This window comes from Stomoxys calcitrans, chromosome 2, assembly GCF_963082655.1.
Source record: "Stomoxys calcitrans chromosome 2, idStoCalc2.1, whole genome shotgun sequence".
NCBI lineage: Eukaryota > Metazoa > Arthropoda > Insecta > Diptera > Muscidae > Stomoxys > Stomoxys calcitrans.
In genome coordinates this window covers 144,106,502-144,130,778 of record NC_081553.1, presented here as the reverse complement: position 1 = coordinate 144,130,778, position 24,277 = coordinate 144,106,502, and the positions used below count along the sequence as shown (strand labels likewise).

The window sequence follows — 24,277 nt, the reverse complement described above, 5'->3', positions numbered from 1 at the left end:
TTGTTTTCGTGGCAATAACAAATCATTTGCTTTGAAGATTTTATATTTTCACCATCACAATTTTCACATGTGTATTTTACTGTTTCCATAATTAATGAGCTGTTAACAGCTGTTCGCGTGAGACCACCTTTTTAAATCCGCCTTGCTATAAAAGGTGTCAAAAGATACATAACATTTTTATTTGTATATTTCACAAACTTTTTCAACACAATTGATCGTTTTTTGGTATTAATTTGAAAATTAATTTTCTATTTATGAAGGAACAAAAAAGAATTAAAATTTTGCATTCGACATGCCAACTTATATGAATCTATCTGAGCCACTTTTACGATATTAGATATACCAAGCAGACCGTATGTCTTGGTCGTATACGGTTTTAGGACTTAACCTTCTTAATTAAACCATGAATTGGCTTATTGTTTTGATTCTCTTGAATTTATATAGAAATGGCAATACTTGGTCGAGAAAATGTCAAAATTCCGAAATACCGGCTTGCAGCTGAGATTAGCAGAATCATTGCTGGCTTGTATAAAGAAATGTCTTGTTAAATTGAATTGTTTATAAACAAACACATGTCAGGAAATCAGAAAATAGTGCAGTGCTAATCGAACATTAATCGTGGTATTCTCACATGCCATTAAAGTCTCTTTTGAATTTAAACAAAACGGTCACACAACCATTATCTTTCTCTTTGTTTGAATTTGGAATTGTTTTACGCAGAACAACGTGGAGAGCAACGGACATCTTCAAGGTTAGTATTTTCATTTGTTTTTTCACTGGCTGAAATTTCTTAAAATTTGCTAAAATTTTTATGTATCAGTGCTTTGTATTAAATCGTGTGTCACACGCAGCTACTCTCATCATACCCCTGATTAGACATTCAGATGCTGACATTTTATTCTAAAAATAAACTTGGGCAGGCAAACACACTGAGATCATGTCTATGTTCAGATTGTATTTAAAGTGTCTCTCCTGCTAGATGGTTTATTTGTCTAATTTCATGTGTTAACATTGTGGCTGTGGCTATGTTATTATAGAATATTAAAGGATAGATTGTGCTGCATGTCGGATTTCTTCAAGGCATTTGTCTGGCCCGTTGACGATTATTTGCCGAAAAGTTTAAATTTCTTCTAAAAGGACGTTCTTATGCTTTCGCTGCTTTCTTTTTGTGAACGCCTATTTCTATGGTATGCACCTGTCCAGGAGGTCCAGCACTGCTATGGTCCAACGGAGATCCGGATGGTGTAACACATTAAAATCGTATCGTTCAAAGTTAGACGATACTACAAACATACAAATATCTGCCCTAAGTATGGCACTACACCCCATGGAATCAATCACCTAAATAGATGCCCAGCGAAAGCAACATATTTTCTTTGCCTCATTTCTGGCTAACCCTGCCACGTCGATGTCTGAATGCCTAAGTTGGGTAAGGTTTAAGTGGCAGTCTGCCATCAGACTCAGACGTTCATTGTTATACCACAGGAGCTGAAGAAAGAAGATGCCTTCTAGTTCCTACCGTTGAACGATCCTTCTTCTTCGATGTCCTCACAGGTTCTGCAAAAGTCGTTACTTGCAACTTTCAGTCGGTCAGCATGTTTTCCGATTGGACATGACTCATACGTCTGTTCTAGCCAGTGGCAGCAAAGCGGGAGAATTCTGCAAGTTTAGATGAGGCCACATAGTTTTAAAATGCTCACAGCCACATCTTTGTGCCATCTATCATTCATTGCCCTTCGGGCTTGATCCTGAAAACTTATCTTACATGTCGCTAGAGGCATACCCACAGATTCAAGCTTCTCTGGAATGTGTAAAGTAGTTCCTACTCTCGCAAGCCCGTCCGCTTTACAAATCCCTGTGAAATCTCTGTGGCCCGGCACCCAGAACAGGTGAATTTTGAACTTTTCAGCCATCTCTTTTGTGTTCAGATTACGTTATTCAGGGATTTAATGGCTACCAGGCTGTCTGAGATGATATTTATGCCAGTCGTCATTATGATATTATATCTTAGCCATTCCACTACACTACACTACACAACACACTGCAGTGGTCGGGTAACCTTTTCGATATGATCAGTTTTAGATCTTTAGAGTACAACCAAAAAACACAACTGGTTGTCTAGTTTGGAACCATCCGTATAGAAGTCTATGTAACTTCTATTATCAGGGCTTTTATCAAAAAGTGGCTCAGACATGGTGTAATTCACACTGTCTGGAACATTGTATCAAGGATAACACAATGTCCGGATTTCGAAGACTGCATAGCACAACATTGCATGCCATCACCGCACACATTTGCCGTGGCTTCAATCTGCCCAGTCCATGTGATAGGACGGTCCTCGTGGCACTGGACCTATCGAAGGGATTCGACGCGGTCAACCATGCCAAACTATTTGAGGACGTCGCCAGCACGTCAACCCCAGCCAGGCCTGAAACGCTGGGTCGCTAATTATTTATGTGGTCGCCAGTCATTTGTGGAATTTAGGGATAAGAAGTAGAAGCACCGTAGAGTGAAACAGGGAATTTCCCAATGTGGGATGATATCTCCGGCACGGCTTAACCTCCACCTATCCTCCACCTATCCTCTATTCAACCAACCATGCCATCACCGCACACATTTGCCGTGACTTCAATCCGCCCAGGCCATGTGTTAGGACGGTCCTCGTGGCACTGGACCTATCGAAGGCATTCGACGCGGTCAACCATGCCAAACTATTTGAGGACATCGCCAAACCGTCCACCCAGCCAGGCCTGAAACGCTGGGTCGCTAATTATTTATGTGGTCGCCAGTCATTTGTGGAATTTAGGGATAAGAAGTACACGCACCGTAGAGTGAAACAGGGAATTCCCCAAGGTGGGGTGATATCTCCGACACTGCTTACCTGGGGTATATCTCTTAGAGTGGTCGGAAATTTTCGCGTAACCGCAATAGGCACGTCATCAGTATATGCGTCCACTGCAAATGCAAATTTCGCCCATGAACATCCAACTAAGGAACAGGGGCAAACTTCTCACATATCAATGAGTGCAGTCCGATTCAAGTTTAAGCTCAATGATAAGGGGCCTCCTTTTTATGGCTGAGTCCCAACGGCGTGCCACAGTGCGACACCTCTTTGGAGAGAAGTTTTACATTGCAAAGTACCTCACAAATATTGCCAGCATTAGAAGGGGAAAACCACCGCTGAACATTTTTTTTCTGATGGTCTCGCCAGGATTCGAACCCAGGTGTTCAGCGTCATAGGCGGACATGCTATCCTCTGCGCTACGGTTGCCTCCGCGATATGCGACCACTTTTACATCTTTTTCTTCCAGGGATTATTGTTAATGGCTATATTCCAAAGTAGAGGAGACACTACACCTCCTTGAGGTACTGCTGGCGCATCTTTCAGATCTACAGATACCAGGCCTGCCGTATTGCATATTTTAGTAGGTTAGGTTAAAATAATCCGCCCCATGCCACTATGGACATACACCTAAGCCAGGCCCGGCACGGGATAACTGTGAGCACCACACAAGCTGGAACATCGAGGTTCGACCTGTATGGTGTTCATTGCTGTCACGAGAAGCTTAGCTGCGAGCTACCGAGCGCGTCCACAGGTTGCAGATAGTGGAATGCTCCATACGGAGTAGCTGTAACGGCAGTCGCAGACAACCAGCGGTATCGAGCGGAGAATTTCAGTGAGAGGTGTGGTGTGGCACCGGCTTTTGCATGGAGCGTCTATAATGCGCGATATGACAAGGCGAGTTATTGGCCCCTTTAAATAACCAACAGCCACACTGTTCCCGATTTCCCATTCTCAGTTACTCCGCTATGGCCAGGCACCCAAACGATGCGCATCTCCTTACATACCAAGACTGTTCGTGATCTTACCGCCCTGATTTTTCATACTCATAAAGTTGTTCATACTCGACGTTCTCTCAAGTGGAAGTCATGAGAGAAATCATTGTTTAAAATTTTAGCCTCTATAGGGCCAATGTATCTAATAGGGCATCGGATCGCTTATTTTTGTTCAATTTCGCAAAAAATTAACTTTACCGATAGTATCGATAGAAAAATATCAATCGATATTCAGACAAAAAATAAAATATCGATAGTGCCCTCGATATTTTGCTAGCTCTAGTTCAGAGACCATGTTGTCTCTTGACATAGGCGGAGCGATGAATACCATGCCCACTAGGGCACTGGAGACTATTCTAGATATCCGACCCATTGACATACAGATTAAGTGTGAGGCAACGACTGCGGCTATGAGACTTAAGGTGATGCGAGAATGGATAGAGAATAGGAGCAGGTCATACCATCGCGGTATAATCGAGGCGACGATGGATTGGCAAGAGGTTTCTGATCGGATGCCTGAGATGACACTTGAGATCGAGTGCGAGACACTGCTGCCAGAGGCACAGTTTTGGATTGCCAGAAACCTGGTTTTTCCATCTGGGAGGATCATGCTATACAGATAGATCAAAGCTAGAGGACAGAGTCGGCCTGGGGTCTACATTGAGAACACAGGGACTGAGATCTGTTTTAGACTGCCTGACCATAATACGATCCTTCGGCAGAAATTCAGGCGATCACGGAATGCATGAGTGGGTGTAGTGTTCTCGCTAGGACGGTGAGTTTTAACATCTTTACGGACAGTAAACTGGCTATCAGGGCAATAACAACCAGGACGGTTATGTCACGAACAGTCTTGGAGTGTAAGGAGATTAACGCCTTCTCTGCGGATGGCGCAATCCATCGTTTGGGTGCCGGCGTATAGCGGAGTAATTGGGATTGAAAAAGCAGACGATTTTGTAGTAAAGGCCAAAGGACTGCCGTCAATAAACTTAGTTAACCCGAAGCCTTTTGGGTCGACGCAATCCGAGTTAAGGGCGTGGTCGAAGAACGCGCATGTAACACTGTGGAACAGCGAAACGGTCGTTAGGAAGGCGAAAATTCTATGGAGATCCGAATAGAGAGAAGTCGAGGCTATTACTGAGGGGAAGAAAGAAGGAGGTCAATATAGTTTCGGTATCATAATATGACATATAGGACTACGAGCTCATTTATGCAAAATAGGTGCGGCAAGTGATAGCATGTGTAGGGCATGTGGGGAAGATGATGAGACGTTGGATCATTTCCTTTATCATTGCCCGGCTTTCGCGTCTAACAGATACCGGTACATAGGTGGACACAATATCAGACAGGAACCAACTTAGGGGAGTGGTATTGCAAACAATTAAGGATTTTGTAAGTAGCACGGAATTCCTTACTTAAAATTTTCTTTTTAGAGGTTACTTTGTAGTTCCTAGGATTACTGGCTTAGGTGTATGTCCATAGTGGCATGGGGCGGATTAATATCTGCACCCTTCTTTCAACCTAACCTAACCTACGTTTGCCCCTAGGTCATTTGACATCAATTAGTAGGCAAAGAAAGTAAAAATTTTACGACTGCAATAACGTAGAAATATCTTTGTGTTTTTATTTTTAGTTCTACCTCGTTTTCTTACTTTATTTCCAATAAATCAGGAAAACTTTAGGACTTATAATGACATGATGGAAATTATAAGCATATACGATAGTTGGAAGCAATTTCTACCGGACATCTTTTCCATCAAACCCGGATTTTCGATCGATTTTAATTAAGTTCGAAGAAGAAATTAGCGGCATCATTTAAGCAGAATGTAGATGGTTTTTCGTAAAAATTGGTCGAAATTTATTTTTTGAAATATTGAACAATTATGTTGCTGTTGTTGTAGCAGTGTATTGTACACCGAGGAGGCAGCCCTTGCCGATGAAGGATTCCATCGGGTCAATCCCGTACGTACAACCGGCTGCCATGGGTTTGATTGAACAATTATAGTTGCTTAATGTTTTCAGTTTGTTTGCGTTATATTTTATGGTAATAAAATGCATTTAAAACCAATAGACCGAACCAAACAATAACCTATTGTATTATGATTACTAGTTTGAGAGCAAATGGAAAAATGTTATCAAAATACTGAGGCTGATTCGACGAAACTTTCACTATAAAACTAATAACTGATTTCGGTTTGTTTATTTCATTTTAACCAAGAATTTATCGAACGACAAGCCGAACAGAAAGGTAAGCATTCCCATACAAAAATGGGTTCATGTATATCGTAACAGTTGTCAACAATGCAAAGCAAAAATGCAAAGCAAAAAACAAGTGATCACACCCACCACGGATCGCATTTGTCGAGTTCTATGCGCGGTATCGGACTATATCAAGTTATAGTCCGATTCGGATCATAAATGAATGCTGAACATTGTAGAAGTCATTGTGTAACATCTCAGTTCAGCCGGGTAAGAATTGCGCCTTGTAGGGGCTCAAGAAGCAAAATCGGGAGATAGGATTACATGGGAGCTGTATCAAGCAATTGATCGATTCAAACCATCTTAGACACGTATGTTGATGGTCATGGAGATTAGCCGTTGTACAAAATTTCTTCTAAATGGGATGAGAATTGTGCCCTCTAGAGGCTCAAGAAGTCAAGATCCCAAATCGGTTAAATGGCAGCTATATCAAAACATTGACCGATTTGAACCATACTTAGCACAGTTATTGGAAGTCATAACGAAAAACTACGTGCAAAATTTCAGTCAAGTCGGATAAGAATTGCGCCCTCTAGAGGCTCAAGAAATCAAGACCCAAGATCGGTTTATATGGCAGCTATATCAAAACATGGATCGATTTGGCCCATTTGCAATCCCAACCGACCTACACTAATATAAAGTATTTGTGCAAAATTTCAAGCGGCTAGCTTTACTCCTTCGAAAGTTAGCGTGCTTTCGACAGACAGACGGACGGACGGACATGACTAGATCAGTTTAAAACAAGTAAAAGCGTGCTAAGTTCGGCCGGGCCGAATCTTATATACCCTCCACCATGGATCGCATTTGTCGAGTTCTTTTCCCGGCATCTCTTCTAAGTCAAAAAGGATATAAGAAAAGAGTTGCTCTGCTATTAAAACGATATCAAGATATGGTCCGGTTCGGACCACAATTATATTATATGTTGGAGACCTGTGTAAAATTTCAGCCAATTCGTATAAGAATTTCGCCCATTGGGGCTCACGAAGTAAAATAGAGAGAACGATTTATATGGGATCTGTATCGGGCTATAGACCGATTCAGACCATAATAAACACGTTTGTTAATGGTCATGAGAGGATCCATCGTACAAAATTTCAGGCATATCGGATAATAATTTCGACCTCTAGGGGTCAAGAAGTCAAGATCCCAGATCGGTTTATATGGCAGCTATATCAGGTTAAGAACCGATTTGAACCTTATTTGTTGAAAGTAAAAATAAAATACGTCATGCAAAATTTCAGATAAATCGGATAGGAATTGCGCCCTCTAGAAGCTCAAGAAGTCAAATCCCCAGATCTCTTTATATGGCAGCTATATCAGGTTATGAACCGATTTCAACCATACTAGGCACAGTTGTTGGATACCATAACGAAATACTTCGTGCCAAAATTCATTCAAATTGGATAAGAATTGCGCCCTCTAGAGGCTCAAGAAGTCAAGACCCAAGATCGGTTTATATGGCAGCTATATCAAAACATGGACCGATATGGCCCATTTACAATACCAACCGACCTACACTAATAAGAAGTATTTGTGCAAAATTTCAAGCGGCTAGCTTTACTCCTTCGAAAGTTAGCGTGCTTTTGACAGACAGACGGACGGACGGACGGACATGGCTAGATCGACATAAAATGTCACGACGTTCAAGAATATATATACTTTATGGGGTCTCAGACGAATATTTCGAGTAGTTACAAACAGAATGACGAAATTAGTATACCCCCCTATCTTATGGTGGAGGGTATAACAAGTATAAGCCTGCTAAGTTCGGCCTGGGCGAATCTTACATACCCTCCACCATGGATCGCATTTGCCGAGTTCTTCTCCCGGCATCTCTCCTTAGGCAAAAAAGGATATAAGAAAAGATTTGCTCTGCTATTATTATATTACTACATGTTGGAGACCTGTATAAAATGTCAGTCAATTCGAATAAGAATTGCACCCTTTGGGGGCTCAAGAAGTAAAATAGAGAGATCGATTTATATGGGAGCTGTATCGGGCTATAGACCGATTCAGATCATAATAAACACGTATGTTGATGGTCATGAGAGGATTCGTAGTACATAATTTCAGGCAAATCGGATAATAATTGCGATCTCTAGAGGCTCAAGAAGCCAAGATCCCAGATCGGTTTATATGGCAGCTATATCCGGTTATGAACCGATTTGTACTATACTTGGCACAGTTGTTGGATATCATAACAAAACACGTCGTGCAAAATTTCATTCCAATCGGATAAGAATTGCGCACTCTAGAGGCTCAAGAAGTCAAGACCCAAGATCGGTTTATATGGCAGCTATATCAGGTTATGGACCGATTTGAACCATACTCGGCAACGTTGTTGGATATCATAACAAAACACGTCGTGCAAAATATCATTCCAATCAGATAAGAATTGCGCACTCTAGAAGCTCAAGAAGTCAAGACCCAAGATCGGTTTATATGGCAGCTATATCAGGTTATGGACCGATTTGAACCATACTCGGCAACGTTGTTGGATATCATAACAAAACACGTCGTGCAAAATATCATTCCAATCAGATAAGAATTGCGCACTCTAGAGGCTCAAGAAATCAAGACCCAAGATCGGTTTATATGGCAGCTATATCAAAACATGGGCCGATATGGCCCATTTACAATACCAACCGACCTACACTAATAAGAATATGGATCGATTTGAACCATACTCGGCAACGTTGTTGGATATCATAACAAAACACGTCGTCCAAAATATCATTCCAATCGGTTAAGAATTGCGCACTCTAGAGGCTCAAGAAGTCAAGACCCAAGATCGGTTTATATGGCAGCTATATCAGGTTATGGACCGATTTGAACCATACTCGGCAACGTTGTTGGATATCATAACAAAACACGTCGTGCAAAATTTCAGGCAAATCGGATAAGAATTGCACACTCTAGAGGCTCAAGAAGTCAAGACCCAAGATCGGTTGATATGGCAGCTATATCAGGTTATGAACCGATTTGAACCATACTTGGCACAGTTGTTGGATGTCATAACAAAACACGTCGTGCAAAATTTCATCCCAATCGGATAAGAATTGCGCACTCTAGAGGCTCAAGAAGTCAAGACCCAAGATCGGTTTATATGGCAGCTATATCAAAACATGGGCCGATATGGCCCATTTACAATACCAACCGACCTACACTAATAAGAAGTATTTGTGCAAAATTTCAAGCGGCTAGCTTTACTCCTTCGGAAGTTAGCGTGCTTTCGACAGACAGACGGACGGACGGATGGACGGACAGACGGACGGACATGGCTAGATCGACATAAAATTTCACGACGATCAAAAATATATATACTTTATAGGGTCTCAGACGCATATTTCGAGATGTTACAAACAGAATGACGAAATTATTAAACCCCCATCCTGGTGAAGGGTACAATAAGGGGCCAAATCAGGTTGTGTATAACAATTTACAGACTTCTCTCTTAAGCGTACTTCAGAAAATTTGGACACAAATTAGAGCTTCTAGGAGGTCCAAAAGTAAAAATGCTTCTTTGTGCCTCGAAGTTGTTGTTGCCACATGTCTGTATGTGGAGGTGGAGATCTTCGTCAAGCTCCATAGATGAGCAAGCTCGTTCCGAGATCGCCGAGGGAAGTCATTGGTCTTGTCATATCCAGCATCATTGGCACTCAGTATTTATACAAGAGCCGGTGCCATCCGGCTTCTCACTGAGACTCTTCACTCGATACCGCTGATTGTCCGCTACTGTAGTTGCAGCTACTCCGTATGGAGCACTCCACAATCCGCAAGCTGGTGACGCCCGGTAGCTCACAGCTAAGCTTCTCGAGACAACGATGAACCCAACACATTTAAGAGCTCAAACTTCCAGCCTGTGTAGTGCTAACAGTTATCCCATGCCGGGGTGCCTCAAAGTAATTGAATAATGTTGGGCTCCTCCTCTCCCGCCAAGCAAGTAAATGTCAACGGATGATGCCATTTGTTTTTTATTAAACACATCACAATTTTTATGTTAATAATGTTTTAAGCTTGTGTATGTGATTAAAATAAAGAAAATCATGAACAAAATCAACATAGTTGCTCAATCGTGCATACAAATTGGTAGTAGATTAGGAGAAATGGAAAAATACCCTATGGCAATCCCAAAATGGTAAGCATGTTAAAATGAAAACATTGAGTTCTTATGTGCAGGCGAAAAATTGAATTCGACATTCACAAACCGAAAAATATTCGATTTCGAGCAATTGTTATTTTTTCGTGAGGATTATTGTTCGACATCCCAAATGGGATGACCGATGGGTCATTCCAATAGCGACCACAATTTAAAAAAAAATGGATTTTACTTTACAAATTTCACAGTAACAGAAGAATTTTGGTAATTTTCGATTTAGATTTTTTTTCTTTTCTTTGATTTTATTTACAATAATTTGTCCGTAAATGCCCGTGAAGATAAATTAGAATATAGCTTAGCCAAGACACAAACCTGGCATTTTAACAGAGCACTGTTAACTAACTTTGTTTTATATTTTAAATAAAAAAATAATTTTTAGCATTTTCACACCTAAATCACTTGCCAAAGAATTTATTTCCAACCATAAAAAGCTTAATAATAAGCAAACCCTCAAACCTCTATGCCAAACATATTTTTTGAAGACCTATATGACCCATTTTTAAGACGGCATTGCAGTGAACTCGTCATAGATAGGTGATACAAACTAATACCAGAATTAGACCCTACCAAGAGCTTTAAGGATCAGAAGTCACCATATTCAAATTATATTTCAATTCGGAGAAATTTCGCCCCAAAAGTTATATTTGAATTTAACATAATGGCCCACTGTGCTGGACTGGTCATAGGTAGGTGATACAAACTAATACCAGAATTAGCCCCAACCAAGAGCTTTTAGAATCAGAAGTCCCCATATTAAAATTATATTTCAAATCGGAGAAATTTCGGCCCAAAAATTATATTTGAATTTAACATAATGGCCCACTGTGCTGGACTAGTCATAGATAGGTGATACAAACTAATACCAGAATTAGCCCCTACCAAGAGCTTTTTGAATCAAAAGTACCCATAATTAAATTATATTTCCGATCGGAGAAATTTCGTCCCAAAAGTTATATTTGAATTTTACATAACCCAGGGACTGAGATCAGTTTTAGACTTCCTGACCACAGGCGGAGATCTGGGCGATTACGGAATGCGTTAAGTGGTGTGGTGCTAACGCGAGGACGTCGAGTGTGAAAATCTTTACCGACAGTAAAATTGCCATAAGGGCAATAACAACCAGGACGGTAAGGTCACGAACAGTCTTGCAGTGTAAGAAGGAGAATAACGCCTTCTATGAGGATGGGAAAATCCGCATTATTTGGGTGCCGGGCCATAACGGAGTAAGGGGAAATCAAAGGGCGAATTTGGCCGCCATGTTTATTGACTGACGTCAATTAATCCTTTCGGGTCGACGTAGTCCGAGGTAAGGGAGCCCATGCAACATTGTGGAACAGAGAAACGGTCGATAGGACAGCAAAAATCCTATGGGGGGATCCAGATCGTGAGAAGACGAGGCTATTACTGAAAGGAAGCAAAAGGAGGTCAGTATAGCTGTTGGTATCATAACGGGACACATTGGACTACGAGCTCACTTATGTAAAATCGGTGCGGCAAGTGATAGCATGTGTAGGGCAATCGGGGAAGATGATGAGACATTGGAGCATTTCCTTTGTCGTTGCCCGGCTTTCGCGTCTAACAGATACCGTCACTTAGGTGGAGACACAATACCAGACATAAACCAACTTAGGGGAGTGGTATTGAAAACAATTAAGGAATTTGTATATAGCACGGAATTCCTAACTTAAAATTTTCTTTTTAGATGTTACTTCATAGTTTTTAGAGCGCACAACATGCCGATTACTGGCTTAGGTGTATGTCCATAGTGGCATGGGGCGGATTAATATCTGCACCCTCTTTTCAACCTAACCTAACCCTAACCAAGAAGAATTTCGTGAAGGTCGTTCAAAATCAGTTGTTGTTCCAAAAACATTGATGCTGTGCGCCAACTGATATTGCAAGATCGCTACGAGCTCACTTATGTAAAATCGGTGCGGCAAGTGATAGCATGTGTAGGGCAATCGGGGAAGATGATGAGACATTGGAGCATTTCCTTTGTCGTTGCCCGGCTTTCGCGTCTAACAGATACCGTCACTTAGGTGGAGACACAATACCAGACATAAACCAACTTAGGGGAGTGGTATTGAAAACAATTAAGGAATTTGTATATAGCACGGAATTCCTAACTTAAAATTTTCTTTTTAGATGTTACTTCATAGTTTTTAGAGCGCACAACATGCCGATTACTGGCTTAGGTGTATGTCCATAGTGGCATGGGGCGGATTAATATCTGCACCCTCTTTTCAACCTAACCTAACCCTAACCAAGAAGAATTTCGTGAAGGTCGTTCAAAATCAGTTGTTGTTCCAAAAACATTGATGCTGTGCGCCAACTGATATTGCAAGATCGCCATATGACCTTTCGTGAGATTTCGACAACCTTAGGCATTAGTGGGACCAGCATACATTCAATATTGCATGAACATTTAACCGTCAAAAACATTTGTTCGCGTTGGATCCCACACAATTTGTCAATCGCTCAAAAAAAAGGCTAGTGTCGATTGGTCGAAAGAAATGCTCCAAAAATACGATCGCGGTGCTTCGAAACACGTCTATGTCATCGTGACATGTGGTGAATCGTGGATTTACGCGTATGAGCCCGAAAATAAACAGTAGTCGAATGTATTCAAGATGAGCCAAATCCAACAAAAGTCGCTTGCGCACGAAGCACTTCCAAGGAAATGATCGTCTGTTTTTTCGGAAAAACTGGACATGTCGCAATTGTATCACTAGAACAACGTATAACATCTAATTTTGAGCGGTACACAACCATTTGTTTGCCAGTTGTTTTCCAAGAAATCAGGAAAACAACAGCCGAAGACGGATCACTCTTCACCACGACAATATGAGCTCTCACACATCGGTTCAAAAAACTGCATGACACCTGAAGAAGCGATTGATGCATTCAGAATGCATGTTTTGGAGATACCTCAATCAGAGTGGCAAAAGTGCGTTGACAATTGGTTGAAACGCATGCAAAGGTGTATAGATCTTAATGGGGAATATTTTGAAAACCAAAAAAAGCGATTTTCGATGATTAATATTTGTTCTTGTTCTCTAATCCCGAAATATAGAAGGCAACCGTAGCATATAATAGCATGATAAGCATGTTTCTCTACGAATAAGCCAATTTTTCATGCCAATAAATAATGGGATTGTGCTCACTCAATAGTTTCGGCTGGCATGTACAAATGACGAAGATAAGATAAGGAAAACAATACAATAAATAGGTTTATACCCAACTGTCGAGTAAAGATTACAATGAACATATCAATTGCTACTAATCCATCATAAGCAGGGTTTCCACTGAGAATTTTCAATTAATTATTAGAAAAAATCGGTTACAATTCATTAAAACAGATTAAATTTTTTATATAAAAACTTTGAAATCGAAATATCGAAGAATATTTAAAAAATAATAAAGGAGATTGGTTTATTACGTTTTATAATGTAAAGATAATATTGGGTAAATTTTATAGTTTTCCTTTGTTTAAAATGAAAACAAAAAAAAAAACTTCGTAAACACGTGCCTTTGTTCAATCTCAACCAAAGAACTTGGATTACGTTTTAAGCTAAAAAAATTGTAAAACTAATTTTTGCTTGGGAAGACAAAGAAGAATTCCATAAAAAGTATTGTCTTCCCAGCAAAAACTCTCATTACCAAATAACCAGAAAGGTAAGCTCATTCGATAACTAACAACTACTTATTTTTAGGCATTAGGTTAGGTTAGGTTTAAGTGGCAGTCTGCCATCAGACTCACTTAAACGTTTTCGTCCATTGTGAAACCACAGCAACAGAAGAAGGAAGATGCCTTATAGTTTCTACAGTTGCACTATCCACACCGCTTTAAAAAGCCCAGTAACTTGCGAATGTCCACATCCGCCAAATTAGACAGGTTCTCAAAGAAATGAGAACCCAAAGTGGAAAACCTTCTAACAGCTAATGCGGTACACACACAAAGAAGGTGTTCTGTAGTCTCTTCTTCCTCGATGTCCCTACAGCTTCTGCAAAAGTCGTTGCTGGCATCTTTCAGTCCGCCAAATCAGACAGGTTCTCAAAGAAATGAGGACCTAAAGGGGAACTCCTTCTAACTGCTAGTGCGGGACACACACAAAGAAGGTCTTCTATAGTCTCTTCTTCCTCGATGTCCCTACAGCTTCTGCAAAAAGCCGTTGCTGGCAACCTTCAGTCTGTCAGCATGTTTTCCGATTAGACAGTGACCTGTTATGACGGACACAATGATTGAGACGTCTGTTCTAGCCAATGACAGCAAAGCAGTAGACCTCTTCAAGTTTAGATGAGACCACATAGTTTTGGAATGCTTACAGTCCCCTTTTTGTGACCATCTATCGTTGCCCTTCGGGCCTGGTCCTGAAAACTTATCTTACATGTCGCTAGAGGCATACCCACAGATTCCATTGTCCGTGGAGTGTGTAAGGTAGTTCCCAGTCTCGCAAGTTCGTCTGCTTTAGAATTTCCTGGGATATCTCTGTGGCCCGGCACCCAGAACAGGTGAATTTTGGGTAGCCACAATGTCCAGAGGCATAAGATGTAGCATTAAATTCAGTGCATCAGATGGTGTCGTCCTCAGTGTGGCTGTGATGCACAAACAAGCCGTTCTTTGGATCCGGTTAAGTATTGAGCAGTAGGTGGATTTTTGAAGCGCCATCCACCAGGCCACAACACCATATAGCATAATATGTCTGACAACTGCAGTATATACCCAATGCATGACACGCGGTCTAAATCCCCAACTTCTGCCCATGGCTCTCTTGCAGGTGTTTAGGGCAAGAGTGGCCTTCCTTGCCCTATCCAAAATGTTGGATTTGAAGTTCAGTTTCCTGTCCAGAAAAACACCTAGGTATTTTGCGTTTTCCGTAAATGGAACATTCTCCCCGCCCAAGGAGACAGGTTCCACTGTAGGCAACTTGTATCTCCTGCTGAAAAGAACTACACGGATTTATACCCAGACCACTTTCAGTAGCCCACTTTGCTTTTGCACGTAGAGCTTCCTGAGGTATATCTCTTAGAATGCTGGGACAATAATATATCGTTAATGGCTATATTCCAAAGTAGAGGAGACAGTACACCTCCTTGAGGTGTTCCTCTGCTGACCTTTTTAGATCCACAGATCCCAAGCCTCCCGTAATGCATCTTTTAGTAAGTAGGTTATTAATAAACTTTCTTGCGGTAGAGTTGATGCCTAGAAGGCACCTGCAATGTCAAGAATTGCTACCATTGCATATTCCTTGACAGCGAGAGAACCCCCTATGTAGCCGACTAGGTCGTAAAGGGCTGTTTCAATGGATTTGCCTTTACTATATGCATGCTGCTGCCGCGACAGTCGATCACCTGTGATCTTTGCCCTAAGATAAGTTTCTATCAATCTCTCAAGAGTATTCAGCATAAAGGATGACAGACTAATAGGACGAAAATCTTTCGCCTTCGTGTGGTAGGGTTTTCCTGCTTTCGGAATGAAAATGACCTTCGTGTCCCCCCATCCCACAGGTATATATGACATATATACCTGTGGCATAGTATATCTCCTTAAGCCAGGGAACCAGTCTATCAGACACAGCTTCTAATTCAACCGGTGATACATCATAAGGGCCTGGCGACTTAAAGGAGTCGCAACTTCTTATCGCCGAAAGGATTTTCGGCTTAGACACAATTTCCCTAGTGGCCTCCGATGAATGCATATCAGTGACAACCTCTTCTGGCGCCACGTTGGAGAATTTCCCGAGAAATGTGTATCAACGAGTAGTTCTAGTGTTTCCTCACTAGACATTGTCCCTACATTCTCTGACTTGTGGATATACCCCACCGTAATAGGTCTCGAGGACAGAATCTTCCTTAGCCTAGAGGCCTCAAATGCATCCTCCACGGAGCTGCAGAATTCTATCCAGGATTTGTTCTGAGCTCGCCCTTATATTTTCTTAGCTCAGCCTTATAGATGTCCCAATCGTGTGGTGCTCTTGTGGCTTTTGCTCTGTTGAAGAGTTTTCTGCAGTCCTTCCTTAGACCAACCAGCTCTGGGATCCAACATGGCGGTCGCTGTTTGCCTCTTGGCTTGGCATGCTGACACAAACGAGTCATTCTGGGCCTTCGTGATCCGCTTGACCACTATAACTATATCCTCCGTAGTTTCCACCTCCTTTTCTAGTCCAGAAGGGATTGTGGTGCAAAATTTGTCCCAAAATTTATCCCAATCCGCCTTTCTTCTGTTTAGCCGAGGGACCACTACTACAGTATTTTCTCCAAGGGTAAAAATAATATAACGACGATCAGAGAAGCTGTGGTCATCCAACTCTTCCCAGTCGCATATTCTTCCACTCATATCTTCCGATCAAAGGTAATACCTAGTCCCTCCTGCCTGTTCCTGGTAATAAAGGTCGGTTTATCCCCTTTATTACAAATCGCCAGATTGAAACTTATATATATATATATATATATATATATATATATATATATATATATATATATATATATATATATATATATATATATATATATATATATATATATATATATATATATATATATATATATATATATATATATATATATATATATATATATATATATATATATATATATATATATATATATATATATATATATAGATATAGATATAGATATAGATATAGCCCGGTTTTCACTTCTAGAGCCACTGCAAGCGCCTTTATTGAACAATCTTCCCAAAATTCTCTACAACTCTTTCCTCAACGACTTCCACAATATCTATAAAGTTCCAAATCGGTTTAGATATAGCTCCCATGTATATGTTCGTTCGATTTTTAAAAAATTGCAATAAAGTTCTAATTTGTTAACCGATTCTCTAGAAATTCGGCAGGAAAGATTTTCTAATGACTCTCCATTAGAAATCGGTCCAGATTTAGATATCGCTGCTATATATTGGGTTGCCCAAAAAGTAATTGCGGATTTTTTAAAAGAAAGTAAATGCATTTTTAATAAAACTTTGAATGAACTTTAATCAAATATACTTTTTTTACACTTTCTTTCTAAAGCAAGCTAAAAGTAACAGCTGATAACTGACAGAAGAAAGAATGCAATTACAGAGTCACAAGCTGTGAAAAAATTTGTCAACGCCGCAATTACTTTTTGGGCAACCCAATATGTATATCGCACGATTTTCGCTTCTATGGCCACTGCAAGCGCATTTATTGAACAATCTTGCCTAAGAAGTTTGCTTGAAATCGGTTCAGATTTAGATATAGCTCCCATATATATGTTCGTCAGATTTGCAATAATGTTGTCATTTGTGAACTGTAGATGTAGGTGTAGGGTATAAGAAAGTCGGCATCGCCCGATTTTTGCCTTTCCTTACTGATCATAACATCACTCTTTGGGGGAAATAGGTTTCTCACGTAATCGTCGATCCCAATAACGCCACAATTTTTCTATGGGACAATGCATTCTTGGACAATGCAACATTTAGTCTTGGTGTCATTGTCCTTAGTTTAAAGGTGGTTAAAACTTCTTTTTGATTAGCCTTGTTTTTTTGTTTATTTTTAATTAGTAAATACGCTTCCTTGTCCATCATTCTATCGGTGAACACAATATCTCCAACACCGCGTCTCCACCCCTACTTTTTGAAAAATTTGTGTATGGTATTGTCATCTTACTATTTTGTATTTTAAGGGGAAAATAAAATTGAACGGATATTACCGGTGTTCAAAAAAGGGGTAGATGAGCCATTGTTTTTTGTTGGTTGAAAAAGTAAGTAATAAATAATGATTGAAAAGAACTTTTTTATAAAAAGTTGAATTTTTAATTCACAAAAAATTACAAAAACCGAATATTAATGGCATTCACTGTATGTATTTTCACTTTTAAGACCCTTGTTAACGCACTTATCAAACGATTTTTCGAAATTTATACGTAGTCCACGAACTGCTTCACCACCCACCCCCGGTTCCAGGATAAGAACAACGCCATTAGAAGGCCGTTTAGTGCCGCCGTAGTGGCTTTACAAAAGTGGAGATTTATCTGCAAAAAACGGACCATAGTCAGGGTACAGAATTTCCACAACAGTTGCGTTAGCATCGTCGTCTGTGTATGCCAGGAGGTCTCCTCACATGCCTCACATTCACATCCAGGGGCAAGTATGAATTCAAGCTTGGAAGGACTCCTTGGTACCTATGGGTATGTCTTTTGTCGAGAAGGAATATCTCATTTCTTTACTAAATCAAGTACTAATTTTTTTGGGCGCTATGATGCATATCAATTGAACGTTGATCCCCGAAGGCACTTAGTTCGTATAGGCCCCAATACCAGCCTGCATCGTCACAAACTGGAGGAGGCCCAAGGAGTTTTGTAAGGACGTCGGAGTATACAGATGACAGTTCATTGACTATCTCACTCCAATTGTTCTTTGGTATGCAGCACTCTACCCCAAGCTATCCTTTGCGACATTAGCAAAGGTTCTTGGACCAATATTACTTTTGTTCACCTTAGTTCTTTTGGGGATGAGATACTCTTCAGATGACAGAAGTCTTTTGGCCGACGCTGTGCCGTTTCCGAATGCAGACGTGTGGCATTTGGGGCAGCTTGTGTAGTAAATTTCCAAGCTCAATTAAGAGAGCCCCTCTCCTCCCGTCGTTGGGAGTTTTAGGTTCATCGCCACTAAGCTAAATATATCACACCCTCAAAGAGCGTATATGCTATCTCACGAAATGGTCCAGTCGATTGGCCGTCATGCGATTTGACGCCGTTAGACTATTTCCTGTGGGACTACGTCAAGTCTACGGTCTTTGGAAGATATAATCACTTACAAGATATAATCAGTTGCCCAACAACAAAATATTGAGTGCAATATCTGCCAAAATCAGTGATTAGTGCAACTCTGACTTTGAGTATGTTACTATAATATACACACACAACCAAAATTCGTTGACAGATAGTGCACTACGCGAGATAAAATTGTATTCAGCTGTTTACGGTATACTACCTGATAATTATGTCATGGGTCTATGCCAACAAGCCTGCGACGATTGATGAACTTCGTACGAATATCGAACGCGAAATTGCACCAGTATCGGCCGATTTGGACTTCGGCAAGCGTGCAAGTGGTGGCCATGCATATATATATAATGGCATCGAACGTACTTTCACAGAAATAAAGAATTTCATTGATATCCACTACCTTTTTTGTTTTATTAAAAAAACTTTTGTAACGTTCTTATTGAAAAACCTGATATTTTGAAAGCATGGGGCCTATAAGTGGTCTCCCAGAGTTGGTCATCGCACTACGAATTTTTGTTCATTTGTAGTGCAATTTCCAAACTTCTTTGTTGGACAGTGATTTACATATCCCATAACATAACACATGAATTCCCATGCCAAAAGTATTATACTGCTATGGAGATATTCCAATTACGAAATAACTTTTTTGAATCCGTATTTCAAAAGTTATTATATACGAATTTGTCGCACAATGGCAACACGGTCTATAAGTCGTTATCAATATTACCAACTACTACTACTTCTGCTTGTTTTTTTAATATGCGCTTAGTTTGTATCTATACACAATAACGACACCATGTTAAAGCGGCGACATGAAGTGAAACACGTAAGAGCAGAGTTTGATATATTCAAAATTTTATTGATGATACGCAAATGTTTTCTGATTTTCAAATTGGCAGAAAGGACTTAAAACTCTGCACATTGGTGCAAGAGAGTTAAATATCCAATGGATTTGTGTGTAACAAATGAGAGCTTTCAACATATGAACTTTTTTCTTCTGGTGCATAAGTTTATTCCAAAATATGTACGAAATTCAACAAAGTTGTACTGGGAGTCGTTCGAACAGACGTAAGAAACGCAAGAGCTAAAAGTTAAGAGATTGGTAATTGAGAACATACAAATTATGACTAGAGGTTTTTTACAGTTTTTTTTCCAATTTTTTAATCAAAAAATTAACGAAGAGGTTAGATCTAAATCTAACTCTTCTATAAATTTGTATTGGAAAAGTACAAGAAAATTCCTTACTTCTAAACGGGTTTCAGATCAAAATCCGTTACGCGATATTTATGTTGCATTGACATATCTTAAGCGAACTTTTTTGTTTGCTTTGTCTTACAGAGTGATATTGTAAACACCTATAATGTTGTCAAAAACTAATGATTTGAACATTTATGCGCCATGTTCAGATTTATTTTAACAACTACGTTGAAAATGTGAGACAGCTTGGGCAAATGAGTGCATCGATGTTTGTCGCAATGCGTTTGCTAGCGAAATTTCGCTAGAGCTGCAGCCTTCCCCACATTTTTTAAAAATTCAAAAATTGCCGAAGTTCTTGTGTTACTGTGAAATTGTTAAAGATACCTAAAATTTATTATTGAAAATTGTGATCGCTATTGGGTGCAGGCGGTGACATTTGGTCATAAAGTACTGTGGTTGCCAACACACTATTTATAATACGATTCCAATTGTTCAAATTCTTCAAAATGTGTTTGTCTTTGCGAATATCTTAGTTTTATAGTGACGGATTCGGCGAATCAGCTTCAGTATTTTAATAAAATATTTTCTTTTGTGTTCATTTTAATTTGTTCTTAAACTATATCCACAGGTTATTATTTGCTTTTCGGTCAATCGATTTTAAAAGGCTTTTATTTCCATAAAATTTCACGCAAACAAATTGAAAACATTAGGCAACTATAATTGTTAAATATCAAAAAAAATAAATGTCGACCAAATATTACAAAGAGCCATCTGCATTCTGCTTAAATGATGTCGCTAAATTCGAACTTATTAAAATCGATCGAAAATCCGTTTTTGATGGAATAAATGTTCGGTAGAAATATTTTATTTGCGTTTTTAATTTTATTTGATTTATTTTCCTCAACTAAAAATTATTGTATGAAAATTATGTTCAAATATTCTCAGAATGCAAATTCACTACAAAGAGTTTTCATTCAACTTGGCCAAGATGCTAACATAGAATAAAGTCTGCTGACTAATAAGGATTTAACAAAAATCTAACCTATTTTAAAACATTTCCATACTTGGGGAGTTTGGAATTTTTGGTTAACACGGAATTTAACTCGCCAAATTTCATTAACGTTTTTCGTACACACACGAGCTGCTATATAAGTTTCAACTGGAAATTTTGACATTTTTAACATAACCATACTTAGAACGTTTTGACGTACGACCATCATTCGTGTTGGTTGACAGTAACTTGAAATAAATTAATTTGGCACAAAATGGAATTAACTCGTGAACATCTTTAGCGACCATTTTTCACAACTTTCGATGTGCATTGTCAGGTGGTTTGAATTCAGTTGTGTCCGACGCCAGCTCAAAGTCGAATGCCGTGTAGGTCGAACAAAAACCGTTAGTGCCGTGCGTAAGCTTGTGATGCAAGATCGTCAAATCACATACCGTGAGATAGATGCATCCTTGGCCATTTCTTCCACTAGTATACATTCGATATTCGAAATGTTTAAAAAAAGATCGAAAGAATTTTTATACCGGCCTAGCGAAAAAATGAGTATTATTGGTTTTTTCTTGTGTCCATATACTTCTTAAAAATTAATAAAAGGTCTTTTCACAAGACCTTATTTTACCAATAAAAAATCGGTAAAGAGCTCTTATACTGAGCTCTTATATGCCGGAAATCGGCCTCTTGTGGATCCCCTATGGCCTAGCGAAAAAAAAGTATTTTTGGTTTTTTCTTGAGTCCAATTACTTGCTAAAAATTAATATTAGGTCTTTTCACAAGACCTTATTTTACCAATAAAAAATAAATTATAAATTGAGCTTTGATATCCATGAAATTGTCCGGATGTGGGCTGCCTAAGGCCCAAAAGACCAGTTCTACAAATGTTTAATTATCTGTTTCACATTACCTCATTTCGGATATAGAAAATAAATCCGAAAAAAATTATTGGTATTTTTTATCATTATTTCATTTTTTTTATTACGTTTTATTTGGTATGTTTTATACCCTCCACTATAGGATGGGGGTATACTAATTTCGTCATTTTGTTTCTAACACCTCGAAATATGCGTCTAAGACCCCATAAAGTATATATATTCTTAATCGTACTGTCATTTAAAGTCGATCTAGCCATGTCCGTCCGTCTGTCCGTCCGTCCGTCTGTCAAAAGCGCGCTAACTTTCGAAGGAGTAAAGCTAGCCGCTTGAAATTTTGCACAAATACGTTTTATTAGTGTAGGTCGGTTGGTATTGTAAATGGGCCAAATCGATTCATGTTTTGATATAGCAGCCATATAAATTGATCTTGGGTCTTTACTTCTTGAGCCTCTAAAAGGCGCAATTCTTATCCGATTTTATTGAAATTTTGCACGTAGTGTTTTGGTAGCACTTCCAACAACTACGCTAAGTATGGTTTTCATCAGTCCATGTTTTGATATAGCTGCCATATAAACCGATCTTGGGTCTTGATTCTTGAGCCTCTAGAGGGCGCAATTCTCGTCCGATTTAACTGAAATTCTGCACATAGTGTTTTAGTGGCACTTCCCATAACTACGCTAAGTATGGTTTTAATCGGTCCATGTTTTGATATAGCTGCCATATAAACCGATCTTGGGTCTTGATTTCCTGAGCCTCTAGAGGGCGCAATTCTTATCCGATTTAACTGAAATTTTGCACGTAGTGTTTTGGTGTATCTCTCAATAACTGTGCTAAGTATGATTCAAATTGGTTCATAATCTGGTATAGCTGTCATATAAACCGATCTTGGATCTTGACTTCTTGAGCCAATAGAGAGCGCAATTCTCATCCGATTTGGCTGAAATTTTGCATGAGGTGTTTTGTTATGACTCCTAACAACTGTGCTGATATAGCTGCCATTTAAACTGATCTGGGATCTTGACTTCTTGACCCTCTATAGGGCGCAATTCTCATCCGATTTGGCTGAAATTTTGTACAACAGCTTCTCTCATGACCTTTAATATACGTGTCTAATATAGTCTGAATCGATCAATAGCTTGATACAACTCCCATATAAACCTATCTCCCGATTTTGCTTTTTGAGCCCTTACAAGGCGCAATTCTTATCCGATTGGACTGGATATTACACAATGACTTCTACAATGTTCAGCATTCATTTATGGTCCGAATCGGACTATGACTTGACATAGCTCCAATAGCATAACAGTTCTTATGTAATATTCTATGTTTGTCTAAAAAGAGATACTACGCAAAGAACTCGACAAATGCGATCAATGGTGGAGGGTATATAAGATTCGGCCCGGCCGAACTTAGCACGCTCTTATTTATTTTTTTTTATTTTCTTTTTCCAATAATCAGCTTTAACATTAATTTTTAAGACAGTTTCTGGCCAAACATCCTGGGTACAAAATTATTTTTATATCACTTTTCAGCAAGACTTTAGGCGAGGACTTTATATTCACAGTTAAAGTCCTTTTTTTATAACACTTATACGAGACTTTAACTTTCTGTATAAGTTGTTTTGTCAAGACAAGAACGAGACTTTAACTCGGGGACTTTATCTTCACTCCCTTAAAATCGGTTCAGATTTAGATATAGCTTCCACATATATCTTTTATCCCATATGACCTTTTAAGGCTGTAGTGGGCACAATTTTGGGCCGATCTTTACAAAATTTAGCCTAATGTGCTTTATTTGACGTCCCAGTACGTGTGCAAAATTTCAACAAAATCGGTCCGATATTAGATATAGCTCCCATATCTTATATATAACAAGTAAAAGCGTTCTAAGTTCGGCCGGGCTGAATCTTATATATCCTCTCCACCATTGATCGAATTTGTCGAGTTCTTTCCCGGTATCTCTTTTTAGACAAACAAAGCATAAAAGAAAATAATTGCTATGCTTATTGAATTGAGTGTTGGATACCACAGTAGAAGTCTGTGTGTAAAATTTCAGTTTTTAGGGGCTCAAAAAATAAAATAGGGATATCGGGTTATAGGGGAGCTGTATCAGGCTGAGGACCGACTCAGACCATATTTGACGTGTATATTGATGGTCATGGGAGTAGCCGTTGTAAAAAAT

At 39.4% G+C, this 24,277-nt stretch overlaps 1 protein-coding gene across 2 annotated transcripts in view; it reads left to right on the top strand.

Annotated features, from left to right (window-relative positions):
- Positions 1-451: 451 nt before the first annotated feature.
- Positions 452-24,277, top strand: part of LOC106094996 (probable aminopeptidase NPEPL1) — an 80,473-nt gene continuing 56,647 nt past the window's right edge. Inside the window, exon 1 of one of the 2 annotated variants that reach the window (XM_059362414.1) lies at positions 452-751. In XM_059362414.1, coding sequence (XP_059218397.1) covers positions 632-751 — 120 coding nt within the window. In that variant the 5' untranslated portion in view covers positions 452-631. Of the gene's footprint in view, positions 752-19,800; positions 19,848-24,277 lie in introns of those variants that run through there. The other variant, XM_059362415.1, reaches the window with a different exon arrangement.